The 20148-nt window shown below is 44.3% G+C and overlaps 5 protein-coding genes across 8 annotated transcripts in view; 3 read left to right on the top strand and 2 right to left on the bottom strand.

Annotated features, from left to right (window-relative positions):
• Positions 1-9417, top strand: part of LOC117574792 (cadherin-87A) — a 54680-nt gene extending 45263 nt beyond the window's left edge. For both annotated transcript variants that reach the window (XM_034258748.2, XM_034258749.2), the window contains 13 exons: positions 343-405; positions 491-837; positions 999-1144; positions 1206-1513; positions 1574-2634; positions 3301-4368; positions 5243-5842; positions 5905-6503; positions 6581-7364; positions 7427-7702; positions 7765-8027; positions 8089-8440; positions 8502-9417. In XM_034258748.2, coding sequence (XP_034114639.1) covers positions 343-405; positions 491-837; positions 999-1144; positions 1206-1513; positions 1574-2634; positions 3301-4368; positions 5243-5842; positions 5905-6503; positions 6581-7364; positions 7427-7702; positions 7765-8027; positions 8089-8440; positions 8502-8576 — 5942 coding nt within the window. In that variant the 3' untranslated portion in view covers positions 8577-9417. The remainder of the gene's footprint in view (positions 1-342; positions 406-490; positions 838-998; positions 1145-1205; positions 1514-1573; positions 2635-3300; positions 4369-5242; positions 5843-5904; positions 6504-6580; positions 7365-7426; positions 7703-7764; positions 8028-8088; positions 8441-8501) is intronic.
• LOC117576701 (uncharacterized) lies at positions 4379-5217 on the bottom strand. Of its 2 annotated transcripts, none has more exons than XM_052007683.1 (3): positions 4866-5217; positions 4611-4782; positions 4379-4557 (listed from the first exon to the last, which is right to left on the bottom strand). In XM_052007683.1, the coding sequence occupies exons 2-3, from the start codon at positions 4772-4774 to the stop codon at positions 4413-4415; spliced, it is 309 nt and encodes a 102-aa protein (XP_051863643.1). In that variant the 5' UTR covers positions 4775-4782; positions 4866-5217; the 3' UTR covers positions 4379-4412. The 2 variants fall into 2 exon arrangements, with proteins under 2 accessions (XP_051863643.1, XP_034117598.1); XM_034261707.2 differs by having other exon boundaries at positions 4611-4811; positions 4866-5215.
• Positions 9418-9572: 155 nt separating the features above from the next.
• On the top strand, positions 9573-10585 carry LOC117574797 (putative inner dynein arm light chain, axonemal). Its single transcript, XM_034258757.2, has 2 exons — positions 9573-10050; positions 10110-10585. The coding sequence occupies exons 1-2, from the start codon at positions 9681-9683 to the stop codon at positions 10487-10489; spliced, it is 750 nt and encodes a 249-aa protein (XP_034114648.1). The 5' UTR covers positions 9573-9680; the 3' UTR covers positions 10490-10585.
• Positions 10576-19928, bottom strand: LOC117574793 (RNA helicase aquarius). Its single transcript, XM_034258751.2, has 8 exons — positions 19731-19928; positions 19190-19667; positions 18785-19131; positions 13313-14347; positions 12807-13255; positions 11528-12743; positions 11104-11472; positions 10576-11046 (listed from the first exon to the last, which is right to left on the bottom strand). The coding sequence occupies exons 1-8, from the start codon at positions 19842-19844 to the stop codon at positions 10582-10584; spliced, it is 4473 nt and encodes a 1490-aa protein (XP_034114642.1). The 5' UTR covers positions 19845-19928; the 3' UTR covers positions 10576-10581.
• On the top strand, positions 15945-18783 carry LOC117574796 (probable G-protein coupled receptor Mth-like 5). Of its 2 annotated transcripts, none has more exons than XM_034258755.2 (6): positions 15945-16544; positions 17140-17267; positions 17332-17502; positions 17566-17744; positions 17814-18317; positions 18377-18783. In XM_034258755.2, the coding sequence occupies exons 1-6, from the start codon at positions 16322-16324 to the stop codon at positions 18642-18644; spliced, it is 1473 nt and encodes a 490-aa protein (XP_034114646.1). In that variant the 5' UTR covers positions 15945-16321; the 3' UTR covers positions 18645-18783. The 2 variants fall into 2 exon arrangements, with proteins under 2 accessions (XP_034114646.1, XP_034114647.1); XM_034258756.2 differs by having other exon boundaries at positions 15946-16544; positions 17817-18317.
• Positions 19929-20148: the final 220 nt, after the last annotated feature.

Genomic DNA, 20148 nt, shown 5'->3' with positions numbered 1-20148 from the left:
ACGTCGTTATATTGTTATGGCCATTGTTGTCGGCGCGTTTGTCGTCAGCCCATCGTTTATCCCTCCCCCTTCCTGCTGCCTCCTTTCCTGCCTTCCTGTTGTTTCTGTGTTGTCAGCTAATTGAATTTTCAGCATGAAATTTAATTTATCTTTGTTGTTTGTTTGCGCAACAAATTGCCAAAAGAAGAGGAAAACACAAAAAATTCGAAATAAAATGCAAATTCAAAAGTGAAAACAAGTTAACAGCACTTTTTTCCTTACGTATTTTGTAATTTGGCTTAGTTTGTTTACACTCTTTATCACGTTAGATAAATAAACATAGACCTTATCATTTACTTGCAGCTCACAAAATGAAGTGGACACTGACCGTGCTGTTAATCTGCCTGACATCGGAGATCGTAAGCTGTAAGTGCTATTTTTTCTACATCATAGTCAGCAAACATCTTGACTAGAAAGCAACACACTCTTTCTCCCTTTCTCTCTCTTGCAGCTGAAACGAATTTGCCCCCCGTCTTTACACAGACTCTCAACAACATTGTGCTTTACGAGAATGTACCCGTGGGCACTGTTGTCTTTCGCCTAGAGGGCTACGATCCCGAGGGCAGCAATGTGACGTTCAGTTCGATTGGTTCGGATCACTTTAGCGTTGATGCTGTTTCGGGCAATATAACGCTAATAAAGCCATTGGATCGCGAGGAAACGGATAGTTTGACCTTTTTAGTAACCATCAGAGATCGCGTGGATCCAGCGGGTGAATCGGAACAGGACAATGTTGTGGAGCAGCCTATAACATTCATCATTCTCGATGAGAACGATAATCCGCCCGAATTCCAGGATGTAAGTCAACAAATATATAAAGAAAACACTATAAGAATAATAAAAAAAATATATTTTGCGATTAACATGTTTTGATTCCACAAAAAAAATCTGTAGTTTAAAATTTTTTTTAGAGAAAAAAGGAACATAATGATAAAATTATAACTTAAATTTCCCTCTAGACTCCTTATGAAGCCGATGTAAACGAAGATGCCGTTGTGGGCACAACAATATTCGACAAAATATTGGTCAAGGATCGCGACACAATTGGTGAAAGTTTAGATCTCAAATGCCTGCCGCAGCAGCAAAGTCCTGAAGCTTGTACCAAGTATGAACATGCCTAGACCTTAATTGTTTTCCATACTATAAATTACGTAAATACCTCTTAGATTCCGGCTTAAGCTGCTAACCCGTGAGGCGACTGTGCTAACTGCGGCCGTTGTGCTCAACGAAACACTCAATTACAATCAGCGCATGATCTATCATTTTCAAATCGAGGCCACTGACGGCGTTCATAAGACACAAACCACTTTTGAAGCACGTGTCAAGGATGTACAGGACAAGCCGCCCGTCTTCCAAGGATCACTATCGACCGTCATCGACGAGGACAGTCCGATTAACACGCTGGTGCTAACAGTTCATGCTCGCGATGGCGACACTGGAGAACCACGAAAGATTGTCTACGATTTGCTGAGCAGTAAGTTATTTCGTAGGCAACCGATTCCCATAAATTGAGCAACTTTTCTCTTTCTAATAGACCCCAACGATTACTTTCTTCTGAACTCACAAAGCGGCGAACTGCGCACAGCTAAACCTTTGGATCGTGAGGCTTTGACTGACTCCACGGGCCTCATTCCATTGCTGATTCGTGCCCGTGAACTTGTGAATGGTGTGCCCAGCGATGATCCCTTAACTAGTGCAACGGCTAGAGCTACTGTCACGATACGCGATGTCAACGATTCGCCACCCACTTTCAACAAAAAAGAGTATGAGGTGGCGCTGCTTGAGAATACGCCAGAAGGAACTCCACTAGCGCTCGATATGAGTGTCAGCGATGCGGATGTGGGAATTAATTCCAAGTTTTCTCTGCGCTTGGAGGATGTGTCGGGTGTGTTTGACGTGGAGCCCAAACTGGTCACGGGTTACTCGCAGGTCAACATACGCGTAGCCAACGGCACACTGGACTATGAGAATCCCAATCAACGCAAGTTCATTGTCCTGGTGGTGGCCGAGGAGACGGACACCAATCCCAAGCTCTCGTCAACGGCGACCATTACGGTGAGTGTGCTGGATGCCAACGACAATAAGCCCAGCTTCGAGCAAGAAAGCTACTCGGCCACAATCTCGGAGGCAGCTCTGCCCGGACAATACATCACAACGATTACCGCCAAGGACGTGGACTCCGGCAGCTTTGGAGATGGCGGCATACGGTATAGTCTGTCCGGCACCGGAGCCGAGCTGTTTCATGTCAACGAGCAAACGGGCGTCATTACCTTGGCCGATTGTCAAGCAGAACAGCGCAACAGGCGCCAGCGACGTGACCTCCATGAAAATGATAGCGATGCTCACGCACTTGAAATGCTCTCCATGCCGCAGCACCTCAACTCTGAGTTGCGAGAGATTAACACAGAGCCCACCGTGCAATATACGTTAATCGCGCAAACGCCGTCCCAGCCTGTGGCAGACATAAGCGCTGCCAATGCCGCTGCCGCCGTTGCAGCAACATCAACTACTAATGACGACAAAGCCGCCAGCAGCAAGGCGCCCTCGACGTGTCTTGACTATGAAACGGAGACCACGTATTTCTTGTCATACAAGGTAAGTTTGTGGTGTAGTCTGAAATTCTTGTGTGTGTGTTTGGTCGTGTGGGTGTTTGTGTTCGTAGGGAGTGGGAAAAGTGTCGTGGAAGACATCAATATTTATTAGCTGCAGATGGGTCAGTTAACCAGGTCAGGCAATTGGCGAGCGAACCTGAAAGCATTATTTTAACTGCAAAAAATCTTTCAAATATGTTTTAATCTAACCTCAATTTTTTTTTAATGATAGTTTAAATATCAGTCTCTTTTAGCTTTTTTAGCTATTTATTGTATTATCTAATATTAGTGAATTGTATTTCAAGCTCAAAAAGTTGAAATTCATGGATAAAAGTAGATAAACAGTTGGTTTCACGTATTTCTTTGTCCATTAATTTAGAGCACACTAATCTCAAGTGATTTAAAATATTATATAACAAATATATTTTAAATATAATATTAGCAGCTATCTCATTTATATCAGATTATAATTTTTAAATATTTCAACAAATTTTAAAATATTTATTTATTAAGATAGACTATAATAATTCTAAAAACCTTTCCATTCAAACGTTTATTTATTAGATTTTCGCATGCTCTTAATAGAGTAGTAGAGGCTCGATGTCATACTAAATTTATTTAATTAACACGTGTATTCAACTGAATGTTTTGTTTTGTCATTACTCCACAGGCCACAGATGACAATGGCCAGGGTCAGACGTCCGTGGTGTCGCTGCGCATTTCAGTGAGCGATGCGAACGATTCGCCGCCAGTATGCGAGAGTCCGTTGTATCGCGCCAGTGTGGATGAGGGAGCTTTGGTGTTCGATTCACCTTTAATAGTGAAAGCACGTGATGCGGACACAATGTCCAGCATTAGCTATAGGATCATTGGCTCGCCACAGATAGAAAGCATTTTCGACATTGACAAGCAGAGTGGACAGATTAATATACGACCAAATGCGAGCCTGGATGTGACGAATCTGAACAGTGAACAGCTTATTTTTGTGGTTGAAGCCAACGATGGACTATTCACAGCGAACTGTGGTGTCAACATCACTGTGCGTGATGTAAACAATCATGTGCCAAGTTTCTTGCAACACAGCTATAGCGCTGTGGTCGAGGAGAACTCTGAGATTGGAACCAGTGTGGAGAAGCTGCAGGCCACCGATCTGGATACCGGCAAAAATGCCGAGCTGCGGTATCGCATTCAACAGGGCAGCTTCGATGACTTTGGCATTGATGAGCGCACCGGCGAAGTGTTTGTGTCCCGCAAACTCGACTACGACAGACGCAACACGTATCAGCTGCAGGTGCAGGCCGCTGATCTGGGCACACCCAGTTTGACAGGCACCGCCACGCTGACAATTAATGTGCAGAACAGCAATGACAAGGATCCCTACTTTGTGCCCGCCACACAGCACGCCGAGGTGAGAGCAGATGCAGACACTGGCCACCTGGTGCACACATTGATAGCTCTCGATCCCGATGTGGCCACACATAATGCTCTGGAGTTTGCTGCCACCGACGACATCACGGCCATTGACAAAGAGGGCAAGGAATTGCCGCACAGCGAACAGTTCAAAGAGTACTTTGCCATCACTCGTAATGGTAAAGTGCTGGTCAATCGTCAGCTGGATCGCAATCTCTTCGCCGTAATGCGTCTCAACGTACTCGTCACGGATAGCACGGCACCCAATGTACAGCAGGGACGTGGTCTGCTCATCATACAGATTATCGACGTGAATAAAATACCACCGGTAAGTTAGGCATTGCTTACACTACATTTTACTTTTACTTATCATTAATGTTCACTCAAATTTGTCTCGCTTTCGGCGATCGGATTTGTCATAAAATGCTGTTGATCAATTTCGAATTCTTCATTCGACTCGCTGTCCAGAGTGCCAGACTCTGTGGTCAACTGATGATGCTTCTCAGCATATAGATTGCTAGGAAGAAAATAAAGTTAAAGTAACTATATTCCAGAGAAAAGAATTCTTACAGCGCAGACACACAGCAGCTGGTCTTCACAATCAGTTTCGTAAGGAATACAAGAAAGACAGCAAAGCTTTCGGGATGCAGATATTTGAGAGAAGCATAGCCCAGCACAATCTCATAAATGTTTAAGGCCACATTATCTAAGATCTGCACAATGATTGAGGGCATGAGAAGCTCTGGTTGCGAATTGGTTAATAAAGGATAGCTAAGATACGGAGATGTCACTAGATAAGTGAGGAAACACATGCAGTTTACTCACATTGCAATGATGTTCGAGGCTAGACCCACGAAGCACATGAGAAACCGCATTAGCAGCAATGTAGAAATTAGGAATATGAACAATTGTCGTATCCAGATCTCCTGTTTCGACGTGTTGACTACCACCTTGACCTCACGCAAGTCCGAGTGCAAGCGATGAACATTCAATGCTGTCGCCTTATACAATATGGCAATGATGTTTACAAAGATAATCTTTAGCTTGAAATACGACATCCTTTCTGGCATCTGTGCAAGTTTCAGCTACGGCAATCTGAGTACATTAATATTGATTTTTTTTTTCAATTTTCCAAATATTTATATAATATTTATGACTCAATTTTCACAACAAAAAATCTCCTCAACCCTCGTTCTATATAGAGATTCAATGCACCCTGGAGTCCCGAGCAACCGGTGATTAAACTGCAAATGGTCGAGGAGCAACCGGTAGGCACGGTGCTGACTACATTGCAGGCCAGCGATGAGGATTCCAGCATTGGTGAATTCAACATAACGACCAACGATTACTTTGCCATCAACTCCACCACGGGCGTCATCTACACCACGGCTCGCTTGGACTACGAGCTGGTCAAGGAGGTCAAGTTCATGGTCACGGTCAGCGATACGGGTGTGCCAGCATTGACGGCAACAGCAGACATTGTTGTGGACATCATCAATCTGAATGACAATGAACCGCACTTCAGTCAGTCGGAGTACTACTTCAACATCACCGAGAACTCGCCACGCGGCACTGTTGCCGGCAAAGTGGAGGCACACGATGGCGATGTGGGCGCCTTTGGGGAGCTCACATACTCGTTGATTGGTGAGAACAACAAGTACTTCAGCATCGATGCCTATACGGGAAATGTGATGGTGGCCAATGCGTCTATACTAGATCGAGAGCAACTAAAGGAGCTCACGCTGTCTGTTGTCGCACAAGATAAAGCCCCGGCCACTGTGCAAAAGTCTGCCACGGCAACGGTAAGCGATTGTGCCTTAAAAGTGTTTCTTATTTGTGACTCACTCCAATTCTCCTACTGCAGATTCACATCAACATTCTGGACGTTAACGACAATGCTCCTGTGTTTACACGCTCCACTTACAACTCGACTGTGTCGGAGAATGCCGCGTTCCAACCGCCGGCTGCATTGCTTCAGGTGCAGGCGACTGACCTAGACGAGGGACTTTATGGCGATGTGCGTTATATTATCATCGCTGGCAATGAAATGGCGCTGTTCAAACTGGATGCCCAGTCGGGAATCATCTATCCGGCCCAGAATTTGTCCGGCAAACATGGCAACTACGAACTATTAATTTCTGCAAGGGACACCCAGGGATCGGGCACCATGGAGAGCACAGCGAAGGCACTAATCACTGTGCTACGAGTGAATCGCCATCGTCCAGAGTTTGTTATCCCAGCCCTATCGAATGCCACCATCGAAATTCCAGGCGATATTGTGCAACCCGATTATTTGTTGCTTACGGTGAAGGCGCAGGATAATGACACCGATGGCGGTGGCAGAATCAGTTATCATCTCCAGGTGAACAATCTTAACGTGCAGGAGACCACAGAGTTCAAAATCGATGAGGATACCGGTGAATTGCGGGCCAGGCAGCAGCTCAATCGCAAAAATCGCGCCAAGTAAGTGATGACTATTATCCAATATACTATATCTATTTCCCATCTTTTTTCTCTACTAATATTCATTGTTCTTGCAGCTATGATATTATTTTGGTAGCACGTGATTCGGGTAATCCGCCCTTTGAGTCACTTCGTCTGCTCACGGTGAGCATTGTGGATGCCAACGAGAATCGTCCCGAATTCCCAGATGCCGCCAATCCCTACAAGGTGTCGATCAGTGAGAACAGTGCACGTGATGTCAAAGTGGGACACATTCAGGCTGCGTCTCGGAGCAAACACAATCGGGACATCTTCTACTACATGCTACTGGGCAACGAGGATGGTGCCTTTTATGTTGACAAACTGACCGGCGATATTTTCACGAATAAGAGTTTGGATCGTGAACAGACCGATTCTTATACACTATACATATTGGCCAGCATCAAGTCGGATTTGGATATCTCGGAAGAGGAGCGCGCGTCTTTCTCCATTAAGACTTTGAGTCGAGATAATACTGTTGCCAAAGTGCTGATCACAGTGTTGGATGAAAATGATAATCCGCCAGTATTTGAGAAGTCCGTTTACTATGCCGGTGTCAATGCCAATGCCAAAATGAATGCGGCCATAACACTGGTCAATGCCACAGACGCGGACCAAGGCAAGAATGCCAAGTTCGAGTACATGATTGTCGCGTCCAATCTTTACAAGTTTGGTGCTAGCAAATCGACAGGTTCGATTGTGCCCAGTCCGTTTGCCATATCCCAGGATGGTCGCATTACGGCCAACACCATTATGGCCGAGTACAATCAGGATCGCTTTGAACTGGAGATCGTGGCACGCGAACTGGAGCAGCCACAGCGCTCCGCCAACACCAAAGTCAATGTAATAAGGGAGAAACATAATCTAATGATAAGAATTTAGAACTAATGGTTATTGCTTTATAGATTTGGGTCTTTGACGGCACACAGCTGGTGAGAGTAATTCTCTCGCGGCCGCCAGAGGAAGTCTACCAGGAGCAGGAGGAAATTATAGCGGAGCTGCGTAATGCGACACAGCATCGCATTATTGTGGATGAGATACGCTTCCATTTGGACTCGATTGGTCGTATTCGTATGGACTGGTGTGACTTGTATTTCCACGCTGTTGATCCGCAGACGCAGCAAATCGCGCCTGTCGATGAGATCCTCAAGGACATTGACAGGAACTATGATTACCTTAAGGTAGTTAAAATTTTCCTTGATTAATCTGTTTCCCTATGTAACTCGCTTAAATTTAATTTCAGGATTATTACGCTGGATTTGCAATTGAAAATGTTGTGCCCGCTTATATAGCTATTGTGCAGGATGAGTTTGATCTCGCCGTTGCTGGCTTGGTGGCTCTGGTCATAGTGCTCTTCGTAGGCGTAATTAGCTTCATTGTGCTGTGCTGTTGCTTGAAGCATTGGAATCTCTCGGTACCCGTTGAAACACGTCGCAAAGAAGCGTTGATAAAGAAACAGATTATCGAAGATTTGAATACCACAGAAAATCCACTTTGGATTGAACAGTAAGTAGTTTTATATTCTCTAAATCTGAATTTTGCTTATAAGTTTTTGTTTCGCTTGCAGAAAACTCAAGCTATACGAAGAGCAAGAGCTCACCATGCAGGTGTTTTCAGAGCCTGATCATATATCCAACTCGGATGCGCCTGGACATCTGGATCATCGCAGCTCGCTGGAGCAAGTGCATCATGGCCAGTCCGTGGACAACACGTATGCGACCATCCAGCCGCGCAACAATCAGAATCGCTTAACCGCCGGCTCTGGCAGCAATGGTGGCGGCGGCTCCATCTCTATGCGCAGCGGAGGAGCTGGCAGCGCTGGTGGCATTGGCGGTGCTGGACTGCTGCTGACGCGCATAGATCCCCACGTCAATGATTTTGCGGATTATGCAACGCTGCGCAACAACCGAGCACCATCTGTAATTTAATCTTTTATATAATATCGAAATCAATCCAAATTAATGCTTTGGTTACTTGCAGATGTACGAGTTCACGGGATCCACATTTCAGGCACCGATACGAGATGGAGACGATGCCGTGGCCGAGCTTATTTAAGCAGAATAATAAGCTCTGCATTTGTCAGCTGACAGCTAAATTGTAAATTATATAGTAGCTATATCTATCTATACAGATATTTAGAGAGAACCCCGAGCCCTGCTTAGGTTTAGTTCAACACTGATCTGATCTTTTGCATTTCCTCAGTTTGCAGTTGCGCACAGGATTCACATTACACATTACAAGATACAAATACATAAGGTATATAGCTGCAAAAGTAGTAGTAGTATCTGGTATGCCAACGAAAAAATATATACAACTCAATCGATTACAATATACAGATATCACGCACAATAACTATTGCTATTGTGTAAACATAATGAAAACAGCTACAAAATCCCCATAGTGGAATTTCTCCCGCATAAATAATGACAATAATATACTTGTATATCTATATATATATATAAATATCTATATATACATGCATGCATATATACGAATATATTACCGATGTCTAGTTTAATATCTAAGCGTTACTAACTAACTATATACGGTAAATAACTCCACTCGATTAACGAACAACGACGCGATATTAGTTTAATTGACACTGATTTTGTATTACGATTAAGTTAACCGAGTACTCGAAGAAAAGACTAAATTATTTGCTCTTCCAATTATTGTATTAGTTTAGTTTTTTGGTCTTGTAACTGTTAGCGTTAAGTTTGATAGTTTAATTAGCCACGCTTGCTCATACACCAATAAGTTAATAAGTTTAGTTAATATAGAAATGGATAATGTGCAACACTCCAATTTGCATCTATACAAGAACAGAGTCAAAACTCATTGGTTTGCATTTACAATATACGATAAATATAAATAAACAAATAAAATCAAAACAAAACTGAAAATCTTTTAAAGGGAAGTGAACTTATCCGGTTACCTGGATACCATGTAAAATCCTTACCTGTTGCTATTTGTTGACTTGTGAATAACAATTTTCCTCGTTGCTTGCCGACAATAACTCAACCCTCTAGGGATTTTCCTCAACAAAGGCATTTCAGCATTATTCAAATCATCAAAAATTACTGAACACGTCAGACGGAGTACACACAGAAATAATTTCGACTATTGAATTTGAAGAGAAAGCGCCAAAATCAACAAATAATGGATGATGTGGAGATTGCAAGTGTGGGCCAGTTCCAGACGCTGGTGCGCTACAACAATCCGGTGCTTGTCGTAAAACATCCGGACAAGAAAGGAGCCCCATTAACTGAACTTGAAATGAAACGCCCGCAAACAGCTGGAGCTTTACTAGATACCAAAAAAGAGACTGAGGAAATATTGAACTCCATACTGCCACCACGTTGCTGGGAAGAGGATGGCCAGCTTTGGCAGCAATCTGTATCGAGTACACCGGCAACCCGCCAAGATGTCATCAATTTGCAGGAAATGCTGGACACGCGCCTGCAGCAGACCCAAGCCCGTGAGACCGGCATCTGCCCTGTACGCCGTGAACTCTATTCCCAGTGCTTTGGTAAATTGTTGCGATACCTCCATTTTATTAAGCACTCAACAAAAATTACATACATACAGATGAGATCATACGCCAGGTGACTATAAATTGTTCGGAGCGCGGTCTGTTGCTACTACGCATCCGTGACGAAATTGCCATGTCTATGGAGGCCTACGAGACTCTTTACTGCAGCTCTGTCGCATTTGGTATGCGTAAAGCTTTGCAGGCCCACGAGGAAAAGGAAATGTTGCGCGACCGGGTCAAGACTTTGGAACAGGATAAAGAAGCACTTGAGGAAATCATTTCTGATATGAAGATGAAGCAGGAACAAGCCGAACGCCGTAACGCCGAATTACGCGCTTCGGAAGAGAAAAAGTTCACCGAGGAGATCACGTTCCTGAAGAAGACCAATGCACAACTCAAGGCACAGCTCGAGGGTATTACAGCTCCAAAGAAATAAACGTGCCACATGGTGTGTGCGATGGTGTATGGTTTGTGCTTGTCGTGTTTAATGATTTGTTAAAACTTATTGCAATTAAATGTAGTGAACAACTAAGACTCGTCTGTTTTTGGGGTTTGTTCTTTAGTTTGCTGCGTGGAGGACTCCGTATCCGTGTCAGCTGGTGCTTCCTGTTGTTCCATTTCGGCCTCGTCCACGTTAATCTCGTTGAGTATGGGCGTTGGCTTGAATACAGCTGCCGTTTTCTTTTTAGTTTCTTTTGCAGCACGTTTTTGAGGTGGCTCATCGTCGAGCTCTGTTGAAGCGACAGGTTCCTCGTTATTCTCGTCGTTATCATCCGTAGGCAACTGTCTACGCATAGCGCGTAGTTCTTCTTCGGTGGGCAGTGTATCCTTCATCTGTTCCATTTTCTTTGTGTACAGTTGGTAAACAAATTCTGCCATTTCAGACATGTTCTCTATTGTCCTGGAGTCATTGCTGACCGGATCAGTGGTAAGTCGCTCAGTTGGATAATCATCGCTTGACACTACTCGCAGCTTCAGCGGACGTTGTGTGAGCTGTAAATCAAAAGAATTGCAAATTAAATATTCTCTTTCTTTAATTGTCTAACTCACCAATTTAAAAGTCTGTTGTAGTTCCAGGCAGTTCTTAAACAGCGAGACGCGACCAAAGACATAGAGACCGAGTCGAGCACGACTCATAGCCACAACCAACCGACGAACATCACGTAGATGTCCCACAGCCTTGGTGCGCACCAGGGAGATGAGTATGTAATCATTCTGTTGGCCCTGATATTTGTCCACGGTGGTAATCTTATGCGGCCAGCCAATGAGTGGATTGTTGCCGCAGCGCGCATTAATGACATCGCGAATGAGATGCTTCTGACCATTGTAGGTGGTCAATATGGATATTTTGGCAGCCGGATAACCCAGTAGACGCATGTACATATACAGAGCCACAATATATTCCGCCTCGGCAAGGTTCTAAGCAAAAAATAAATTGTTAAAATGCGGAATATGTAACCATGGCTGCACTCACCTGATAGAAGTAAGGATTGGGCTCGCTTTCACCCACGCCCTTGAAGTCTTCTACATTGATTAGCTGATAATCGTATGCCAAACCAGCATTTGCTTTCTTGTACTCGTCATGCTCGAAAATGTGCTGCAAATCCGCCAGCTTTTTGTAGCGCCACTTGTACAGATCGCAGATACTGGAACGTGCACGACCCTGGCCATCCAGATCGACAGTGGGTACGCCGAGACGGACCAAACGCGTGAAGAGACTCTGTTCCATGTTCGAGTACTTCTGGAAGGCCATGTTCTTGATGACAGGCGGCAGCTGGTGGTGATCTCCAATCATAATCCAGCGCTTTAAACGATTTAGCCCATCAAGAGGATTCTGCAGCAGCAAAGGAATAAATGTTTCGATCTCCAAGATCTGCGCCGACTCCTCCATCAAGATGTTGTCATAGCGGAAGCCTAGATTAACCAGTTCCTTACGCTTGAGGGCTGCATGTGTACAGGTCATGGCAATGATCTTTGCCTCTTTCACTAGCAAATACTTGGAGCGATCGAGTCCTGTACGCAGCAACTCAAAAGCGCGGAACTCCTCCAACTCTGTGAATATGTCCGAGATGTAGCGGAAGTTTGACTCGGCTATACCCATGAGTTCCGCAAAGCTGTTGGCCATGAAGAGTGGTTGAGGTGCATCCGCAAAGAATTTAGTGAAGGGAAACTCCTTCTCAAACAGTGCGCTCAACTTCTGCATATCGGTTTCCTCACGTTGCGACTCGATTTGGCTCTGGAATTTTTCCCAACGTGCCATCACATTGTATAGAAAGAAGTAACCTGCCGTCTCACAAGTGTACGCATTATCGCCACTGACACCGACTGCCTCCTGAAGCCGTTGCACTTGGCTGAGCAGATCCATGCGTTTGGCCAGCACATAATTGACACGCCCGTAGCGACTGTAATCCTTTTCGGTCTCGAGCGTCTCCTCGCCATGACCGAGACGTAACAGATGCCGTTCATCAATGTCCAGCGCCATAATCTTCTCAAAGAGCTGATTGAGTGCCTGATTGGAGTGTGTTACAATAAGAGTGCGTTGATTGGGCTGATTGTGGTAGATGTTGGAAATGATTTGCACGGCAACATCCGTTTTACCCGTTCCTGGGGGACCCACCACCAGCGTTAGACCCGGCTGCATGCCGGCCCTGATGGCTTCAATTTGAGTGGGCGTAAAACGTATGCAGTTTCTGAAAGTGTAAGATGAGGATGTGTTGTAAGAGATGTTGCAAGAAGATTGTTCGGCTACTTACTGCTTAGGCTTGTCACTGGGATAGGGACCTCTTGCCTCGTACTTGTATGGCTGCACAGCAATGGATTTAGTTGTAGCTTTCTGCTCCGTTTCCTCCTCGTCATCACTGTCCCGCTGCGCGGCAACATCTTCAAACGTAAGGCGATATGGTGGCTCCCTGCTTCCCTCGGCAGCCTCACACTTCAGTTCATAGTCGGGAAAACTAGCCTTCAAGTGGTCGTAGTCGAGGAAGGTGTCATTGAACTCTAGCGTGCGCTCCTGATTGGGCATATTGCTGTAGTGTGCTGCACCCGGATCGCCGTAACCTAGAAGTATATCATGCAGCCAAGGAGGAACCACACACTCGGTGTTCATTAGATGGCGTATGGTTTCCAGCACGGCCTTGAAATTGTTCTCCTTTGGCTTGCGACGCATCAGTATATTAAAGCTCTCGTAGACATCGTCCGAACCCTGTAGGACAGAAAAGTTGTGAATTTATTGCTTCATGTAAGAAACTTGCATACTTACGTCCTGCAAATCGTCCATGTCCATGCGATACTGATTGGAGTCCAGCCAGACGCGATAACTGCGCTGTTCGCCAGGCAGCTGCGGCCTTGGCTCAGGTCCATCCTCAATGACACGTCCGTTGGCATCCAGCATGCCCTCTACCTCACACCCACGCACACTGACTAAGCCCACTTGAGGTATGAATGGCTCTCGTGGATTATATTTGGTGCCATAGGGTTGTGTAGGTTTGACAGTGATCAGAAAGCAGACGTCGTGTTTGCGCAGATTTTCCCACTCCTTCTTGATCTCATGACGCACCGAGAGTGTTACGCCCACATCGGCGCGTACTCGTGATGGCTTTTTCTCGCCTAGATGCGGCTTGGCCACTTCGACAACGGCAAAACTAGCAATGGGCAGTGCCATGCGTGCCCAGCCACCAAAAACAACGTCGCCATCCTCCGATTGCCAAGGTAGCATGCGACTAACTGCATCCTCGATGTCCTGACGGATCTCGTATGTGCTCTCTAGTCGGAATAGATTGAAGTTGCGCAATAAATAATCGTGGAGCGTAAGGAACTGTAAGTTGAGCTTGGGCAGTGCCAGACAAGTGTCTCCAGTGTAGTATTCTGATGGCACCACATTCTCATCCCAAATGATCTGCTCTGTGGGATACAGCGGCATCTCATTCAGTGCCTCTAGTTGTGAGCAACGTTTTTCATGTCGCGTCACCAGTAATTCACGCAGGAATTCCTCATCCAAGCGATGCCATTGAAAGGGCTCTACTGCCTCATCTGGGACCAAATTGAGGAACGATGCAATTTGTTTGAGCCCATTCGCATCCAAAGTACCAAAGTGTTTCTCCAGCGACTCACGATTGTCAACTGTTGCCACATTGGACAAGGCAAAGGTGCGCAGTGAGGTGAACTTCGCAAACATGGCACGTTGCAGTGAGGTGATCTTTTTGTAATGGAGTTGGGTCATATCATGATCCGTCAGAGAGTTGCCCGTCACATCGTTGATTTCGAAGCGGGTGTAGAACTTGAGCATATCCAACAACTTAACGAAGGAGAAATAATATTATAAAAAGTTGCATTGGTGAAAATTACATTATCATGATAACTATAAGCATATTATTGTAACTGTTCTGTCATTCTATTATCTGATTATTTTAGTTTTATACTATAGTAAGTTTTATTTGTATTGGTTTTTTATTTTTTATTGAATTTTGAACTTGCAGATAGATACTAACTACATGGTTTCGTTATTCCTATCAGTAACTTTTTAATTTATAAATTTAATAGATTAATTATAATACTCATTTGTTAAAATTACTATAAATCAAGTCCCTATCTTTATTTGATTGAAAACAGCATTATAATGTTTAGATAGAAGGCGGCGTTCTAGACCTTATACACTAGAAACATTCTTTGTCGGTTGAATGGTATTAACATGACAATTTTTTTCCAGAATTCATCCACAGGGTAATTATTGGCCGCACTGGTTAACAAAAAATATTTGCCACAAATATTCTATTAAACGAGAGAGAAGTTTACTTAAAATCGTTTCATAATAAAATTATAATGACAACTTTGCTAAACCGCTCCTGCATTTTTCCCCCATGTGCATGCATTGAATGGAACGTATTTTTTACTACCTCACTATGATACCTGTTCTCAACTCTACACAAAACCCACACAGACACAAAGCGTTGCTCTCTTTGGCAGTGCAACACAGGTATTTTCGACGCTAGCTGCGATGTGACGTGTTGTGAGCCGGTCTGCGATTGCCGCTTAAGGGCAATACGTCATCATTTTGGGCAAGACGAGCCTCAATTAACGAGTATATCAAATCTGTAGCAGTCTTTTAACTTGAAGGGAATTTTGAGGAGATTTGTAACAAAAATATATACATACAAACTCTTATATGTGTGGTTCATTAGTATGTGTGATATGACAAGGGTTTCCCACAGGAGCATTGGGGAAGCGGGATTGCAGCAGCGTCAAAGTGCTGACAAGTGGCGCGTAATGAAAGACAAGTCACGCGTTTTGAATTGCTGCTGCTGCTATTGTGAGCGGTTGCTGCCTGCTGCAGTTTCTTAGATAAAGTGCTTGGCAGTCTTATCACATCATCACACATCGGCAGACAACACAATAACAACAAACAACGAGCCAGGCGCACACACACTCACACAACAGCCAAGACACATACATATAAGGGAAGACGAGGGACTGCCGGTTCTTTGAGTCGTTGCCAATTGATAATTTCCGTCGCTTAATTTAAACAACAAAACACACTGTTCACGTGTGTGTGAGTGAGTAAGTGAGACAGAGAGAGGAAGAGACAGTGCGAACACACATCTAAAGCCCTGCTTCAACTTTTTGTATGCTTGGTGGTTGCTTGTAGAGAATAACAGTCACAAGGGGACAACAGAAAGTGGAACTCTACACTAGGCCCAATGCCAATGCTATTGCTTGGGCTGCTTCTCTCCCGCTAGCTCTCTGTCTCGCTCTCCACAGTCTGTATTGTGCTAGTGACTAGAAGTTAAGAGCGTCAGCAGAGTCAGCGTAAGAGCGAGAGAACAGTCAGTCAGTTAACAGTAAGTGTGAGGGAGAGTGCGAGCGAGTCTCATTCGACTTCTCGATTTCTCTCAGTCTCAGTCAGTTGCTGGTCGTCGTCGCAGCGTTTAGTTGTCTTTTGGAATTTTTGCGCAAACTGCATAAAAAAAAATAAAACAACCACAATAAAGAAATGTTTAGTAAATAAGCAAACGAATATTCAGAGTGTGAATGTGTGATGAAAAAATAAAAGTTTCGGCGAAACACAAACATAAACGAATAAGAACAAAAGAGAAAAACAGTCGCAGCTTTAACATAGTTTGGTCATGCAAGTCATGATCTTGGCTCGAAACCGGCATCAGTCACAGCCTTGATGACGCATTCGATTACGAGCACGATACCCGATTACAACAACGAATACGAATACGATTAAAAGTATCTGTATCTTTAGCTCTTGCTGTTTTATTCGCTTGAGATGCTTGGCGCGCAAATTTCGCCGTACCTGGGCAGCTGCTTTTTGCTAGTCTTGTTAGCCACGCTGCACGCTGTTTTTGTTGTCGGCGCTCATGTGGCCGATGCGCCACAACTGGCCAATAACAACAACAACAACAACGATGCGGGTGTAGTGCTGGTGAATAAATGCTGTGAAAAGTTCGAGATACACGTGAATAACACATGCCAGCAGGTCAACGAAACGGGTGAGCATAACTAGGCTAACAAATACACAGAACACAGCGATTTGGTTGTCAATGGCAACGCAAAGCGCTCAATTAGCGGACATAACTCGGCCAGGCCATTGCCGGCTTTGGGCCATTCAACTTTATGGATTTTTGGGCTCGTTGCATGCAACATATGGCATGGCAGACAGCCTAATGGCCCATTTGCTGGCAATCAATTGCAAAAGGGTCCCCTTCACTTAAAAAACTATGGTAGGGAATGCAGCTCCACTTTGAGGGGTGATTTAACATGACGTGAGGCGACAGCTGCTCTAATAACTATATCAATGATTTGTACACTGTTAAATTGACAACAATTGAAAGTTATTTGTTTAGCTATTAGCATCCATTATTATGCGAGCTGCGATGATTTAATCCATATGTTAATCAAATTCGCCAACAATCTGGACTATGATGCATTGTTCCAGCAGAGTGCATCACATTCCGGCCGTGAATATTTATAGACTTTGAAGTGTTTTTAATGATTCTCTTTGTTTCAATCTCGCCCCATTGTTCAATTGAAGTCATCGGATGCTAATGCATTGTTTTATATCATTTCATTGCTTTTTAAATATAGACTACTTTGAGCCCATGTTTACCAGCTATGGTGGCGATCAGAACAGAAATGTGGCACAATTCAAGTTCGTCATTGGAATGCCCAACTGTGGCTCCAAGCAAATGTGGCCCGTTCTCGACTATCTTGGCGTAAGTGGTGGAAAGATCAATGAAAAGCTGGGTTGCTATTGATTTACTGATTCTTCTCCTGCAGAGCTACGATAAATTGGTGCTTCTGGATGATGGCAAATTGCGACATTACACCAATGCCGAAGATGAGAGCGATGAACGACGCGGCGTCCAAAGTGATTACGACGAAGACATGGTGGAGGCCAATAAACCACGTTATTATGACTACGAACTGGGGCAGTATTGCCTCGATAAGGTAGCTCACTCAGCTAAGTTGGAAATACAGCCTTCTAATGTAGAATTTCTTATCTCTTTCAAGGCCATTTCTCCGGAGCATAAACACAGCCTTTTTGCTCACATTTGCTTGGCGAAGAAGGAGAGCAGCTGGAATGACTCAAACTTTCTGTTGCGCAAAATACTCAATCCCATATTCCATGGCATATCGTTGATCATTCTGCTGGTAATCGCCATCATTTATTTTATTCTGCCCACCCTAAGGTTAGGATCGTTCCATAGATGATTTCATATTAGACGCCAAATTATTCATTGCGTTTTGCGTTTCTTTAGCAGAGATCTGGTTGGCAACATTGTGACCACCATTGCAATGTGTCTGATGGTCAGCCAGGCAGCGGATCTCGTCTGCATATTCACAGATTTCACCAACCATGTTAGCTTCATTGTAGCCGACATCATTTTATGCTTCAGCTTGTTGGCCGCATTCTTTTGGCTCAACAGTTTCGGGTATTACATTTGGAAGACATTCCGCTCCAGAAATGTGTTTCTGCGTGTGACCGATGGACGCAAGTATTGCTATTATTCGGCCTATGCCTGGGGCTGCACAGCCATTATGGCGGGCATGGCGGTCTTTGCGCATTTCTTTCTCGATGCGGACTCGTATAAGAAAGAGAATATGCGGGGAGAACAGCAAACGATCGGATGGCTGGGAATCTGCATCTTTTTTGCGCCCATTGCCTGCACCATCATTATCAACATTTTCTTCTATGTGACCACCAGGAAGCTAATCAATCGTCGCACAGTCTACGGACGAATTGCGCACAAACTAAAGGCCAAGTAAGTAGAAAATTCTCCTCTATTTAAAAGGATTTAAATGATTTGCATTTGCTTTGCAGCTTCATCATGTTTTCACTGATGCTATTGGTCATGTCCTTTGCCTGGCTGTTCCTCACAATGTCCTGGCTGGCCCTGGACGGTCTGCTCTATGCACACATCATTGTGAACGCATTCCAGGCTCCTCTGCTGCTTTACATCTGTGTGTTGCGGCAGCGACACGTCACTTTTTTGCTGAAGAAGTCGTGTTGCTACAATGAGCCGCCATCGGCCAGCGATTGGGGCGATGAGATGCACTACATGAATGGTGGTGGTGCCAACGACTATTGAGCAATCGATCAGCAATAATTTTAAGCTATACTCTAAGTGTTTTTCTTTAGTTTAACAATGTGAAACATTGGCGATTTGTACTTATTACTAATTTATGCCACCCGAGCAACTAATTAAACAAAACAAAGTCTGACACATACCTGACCAAATAGTTTTCCTTCCTCACGCTGCACCAACGGGCTCATCAACGCCCGCACTATCAAATGGCAATCATCGAGCACAGTGTTAAAGAAACGACGTGTGGGCAAGAGCGCTTCCAAGTCAATGATGAACTCGAGGAAGCGCTCGCAATAATGCACCACATTGCTGTTGAGTTCGCCCTCGAGTGGAATGCGTTCAAGAATGCGCAGGAAGTCAATGATGAGATTCTGCATAAAGTGGCGTTCCCACATCACGTCCGGCTTAGGACTGTCTTTCTCCTTCTTCTGCAGCCGTTTCCAGTACTTGCGCCACTCGGGCACATCACGCAGCTCCTGCTCGCGACGTCCTAAAGAATTAAATTTTGATATAACTAGATCTGCGATATAAATGATTAAATTACTTACTCGGTTGCAAACAATGCCACATGGAGAGCGAAACTAGACGTTTTGCCTGCTCGCGGCACAGTTCGATTTCCATGCTGTTGAAGCAGTGATTTAGAAACATAAGCAGCGCAGTTCGTTCGCGTAAGGTGCTGCGATTCTCAGTTGTTCCTGGCTTGGGCAAACAAGTCTCTAGAACGTGCCGAAAGAATGCGGGATATTGCTCCGGCAGTTGCTCGAATACGTTCCAAACTTCGACGCGTTCGCGAAACTTTTCATTGGCCATGATCACAATGGACATGAGATGGGCATGTGTTGCCTTCTCGCTCTTGTAATTGGGCCACAAATACTGTTCGAGATATTGACTGAATTCCAACATGTTGATGCGGCGTGCGCTGCTTTTGCCGCTGGACATTTCATCAGCGTAAATCTGCTCAATGATGCCTGCATTATAAGGCAAGTGCTCCGCCTTAGTATCGGGAGACCAATATTGGGAAGCAAGCTATAAAAAATATATTTTTTTAGTTTATTCTCGTAAACGTTTAACAAATAGCGCATCACGCACCTGCCAAATAACATCAGAGCTAAACTGGTCCAGCGTAAGGGCGCCCGACTTTTCCTTGACCTTTTTGTTAGTCTCCTTGGGAGCTGCGGCTTGGGTTTGACTTCTGCGCTTCATTTTCGCACTCTAAATTAGCAAAAAAAAACGCAAAAATCACAAATTTACTAAACGAAAACAAAACGCCGGCTACAAAAACGACTTCGTGTGACCACAAACTAAATTGCAAGACATCTCGAATTGTTGTTATTAAAATATACCAGATAAACTATAAGAGAGCTTGAAGCCCTGAATAAAAGATTACGACGTCGCTATATTTACTTATTTTTACTATTTAATTGTACTGTTACTGATCACACCTTGAATTAAACAATTTTTTAAATTTTAAAATAAATTATTTTAAATAGTAAATTTTTGTTTTAAT

This window comes from Drosophila albomicans, chromosome 2R, assembly GCF_009650485.2.
Source record: "Drosophila albomicans strain 15112-1751.03 chromosome 2R, ASM965048v2, whole genome shotgun sequence".
Taxonomy (NCBI): Eukaryota; Metazoa; Arthropoda; class Insecta; order Diptera; family Drosophilidae; genus Drosophila; species Drosophila albomicans.
The sequence above is the reverse complement of the archived record's forward strand: the minus strand, read 5'-3'. Positions and strand labels throughout refer to the sequence as shown.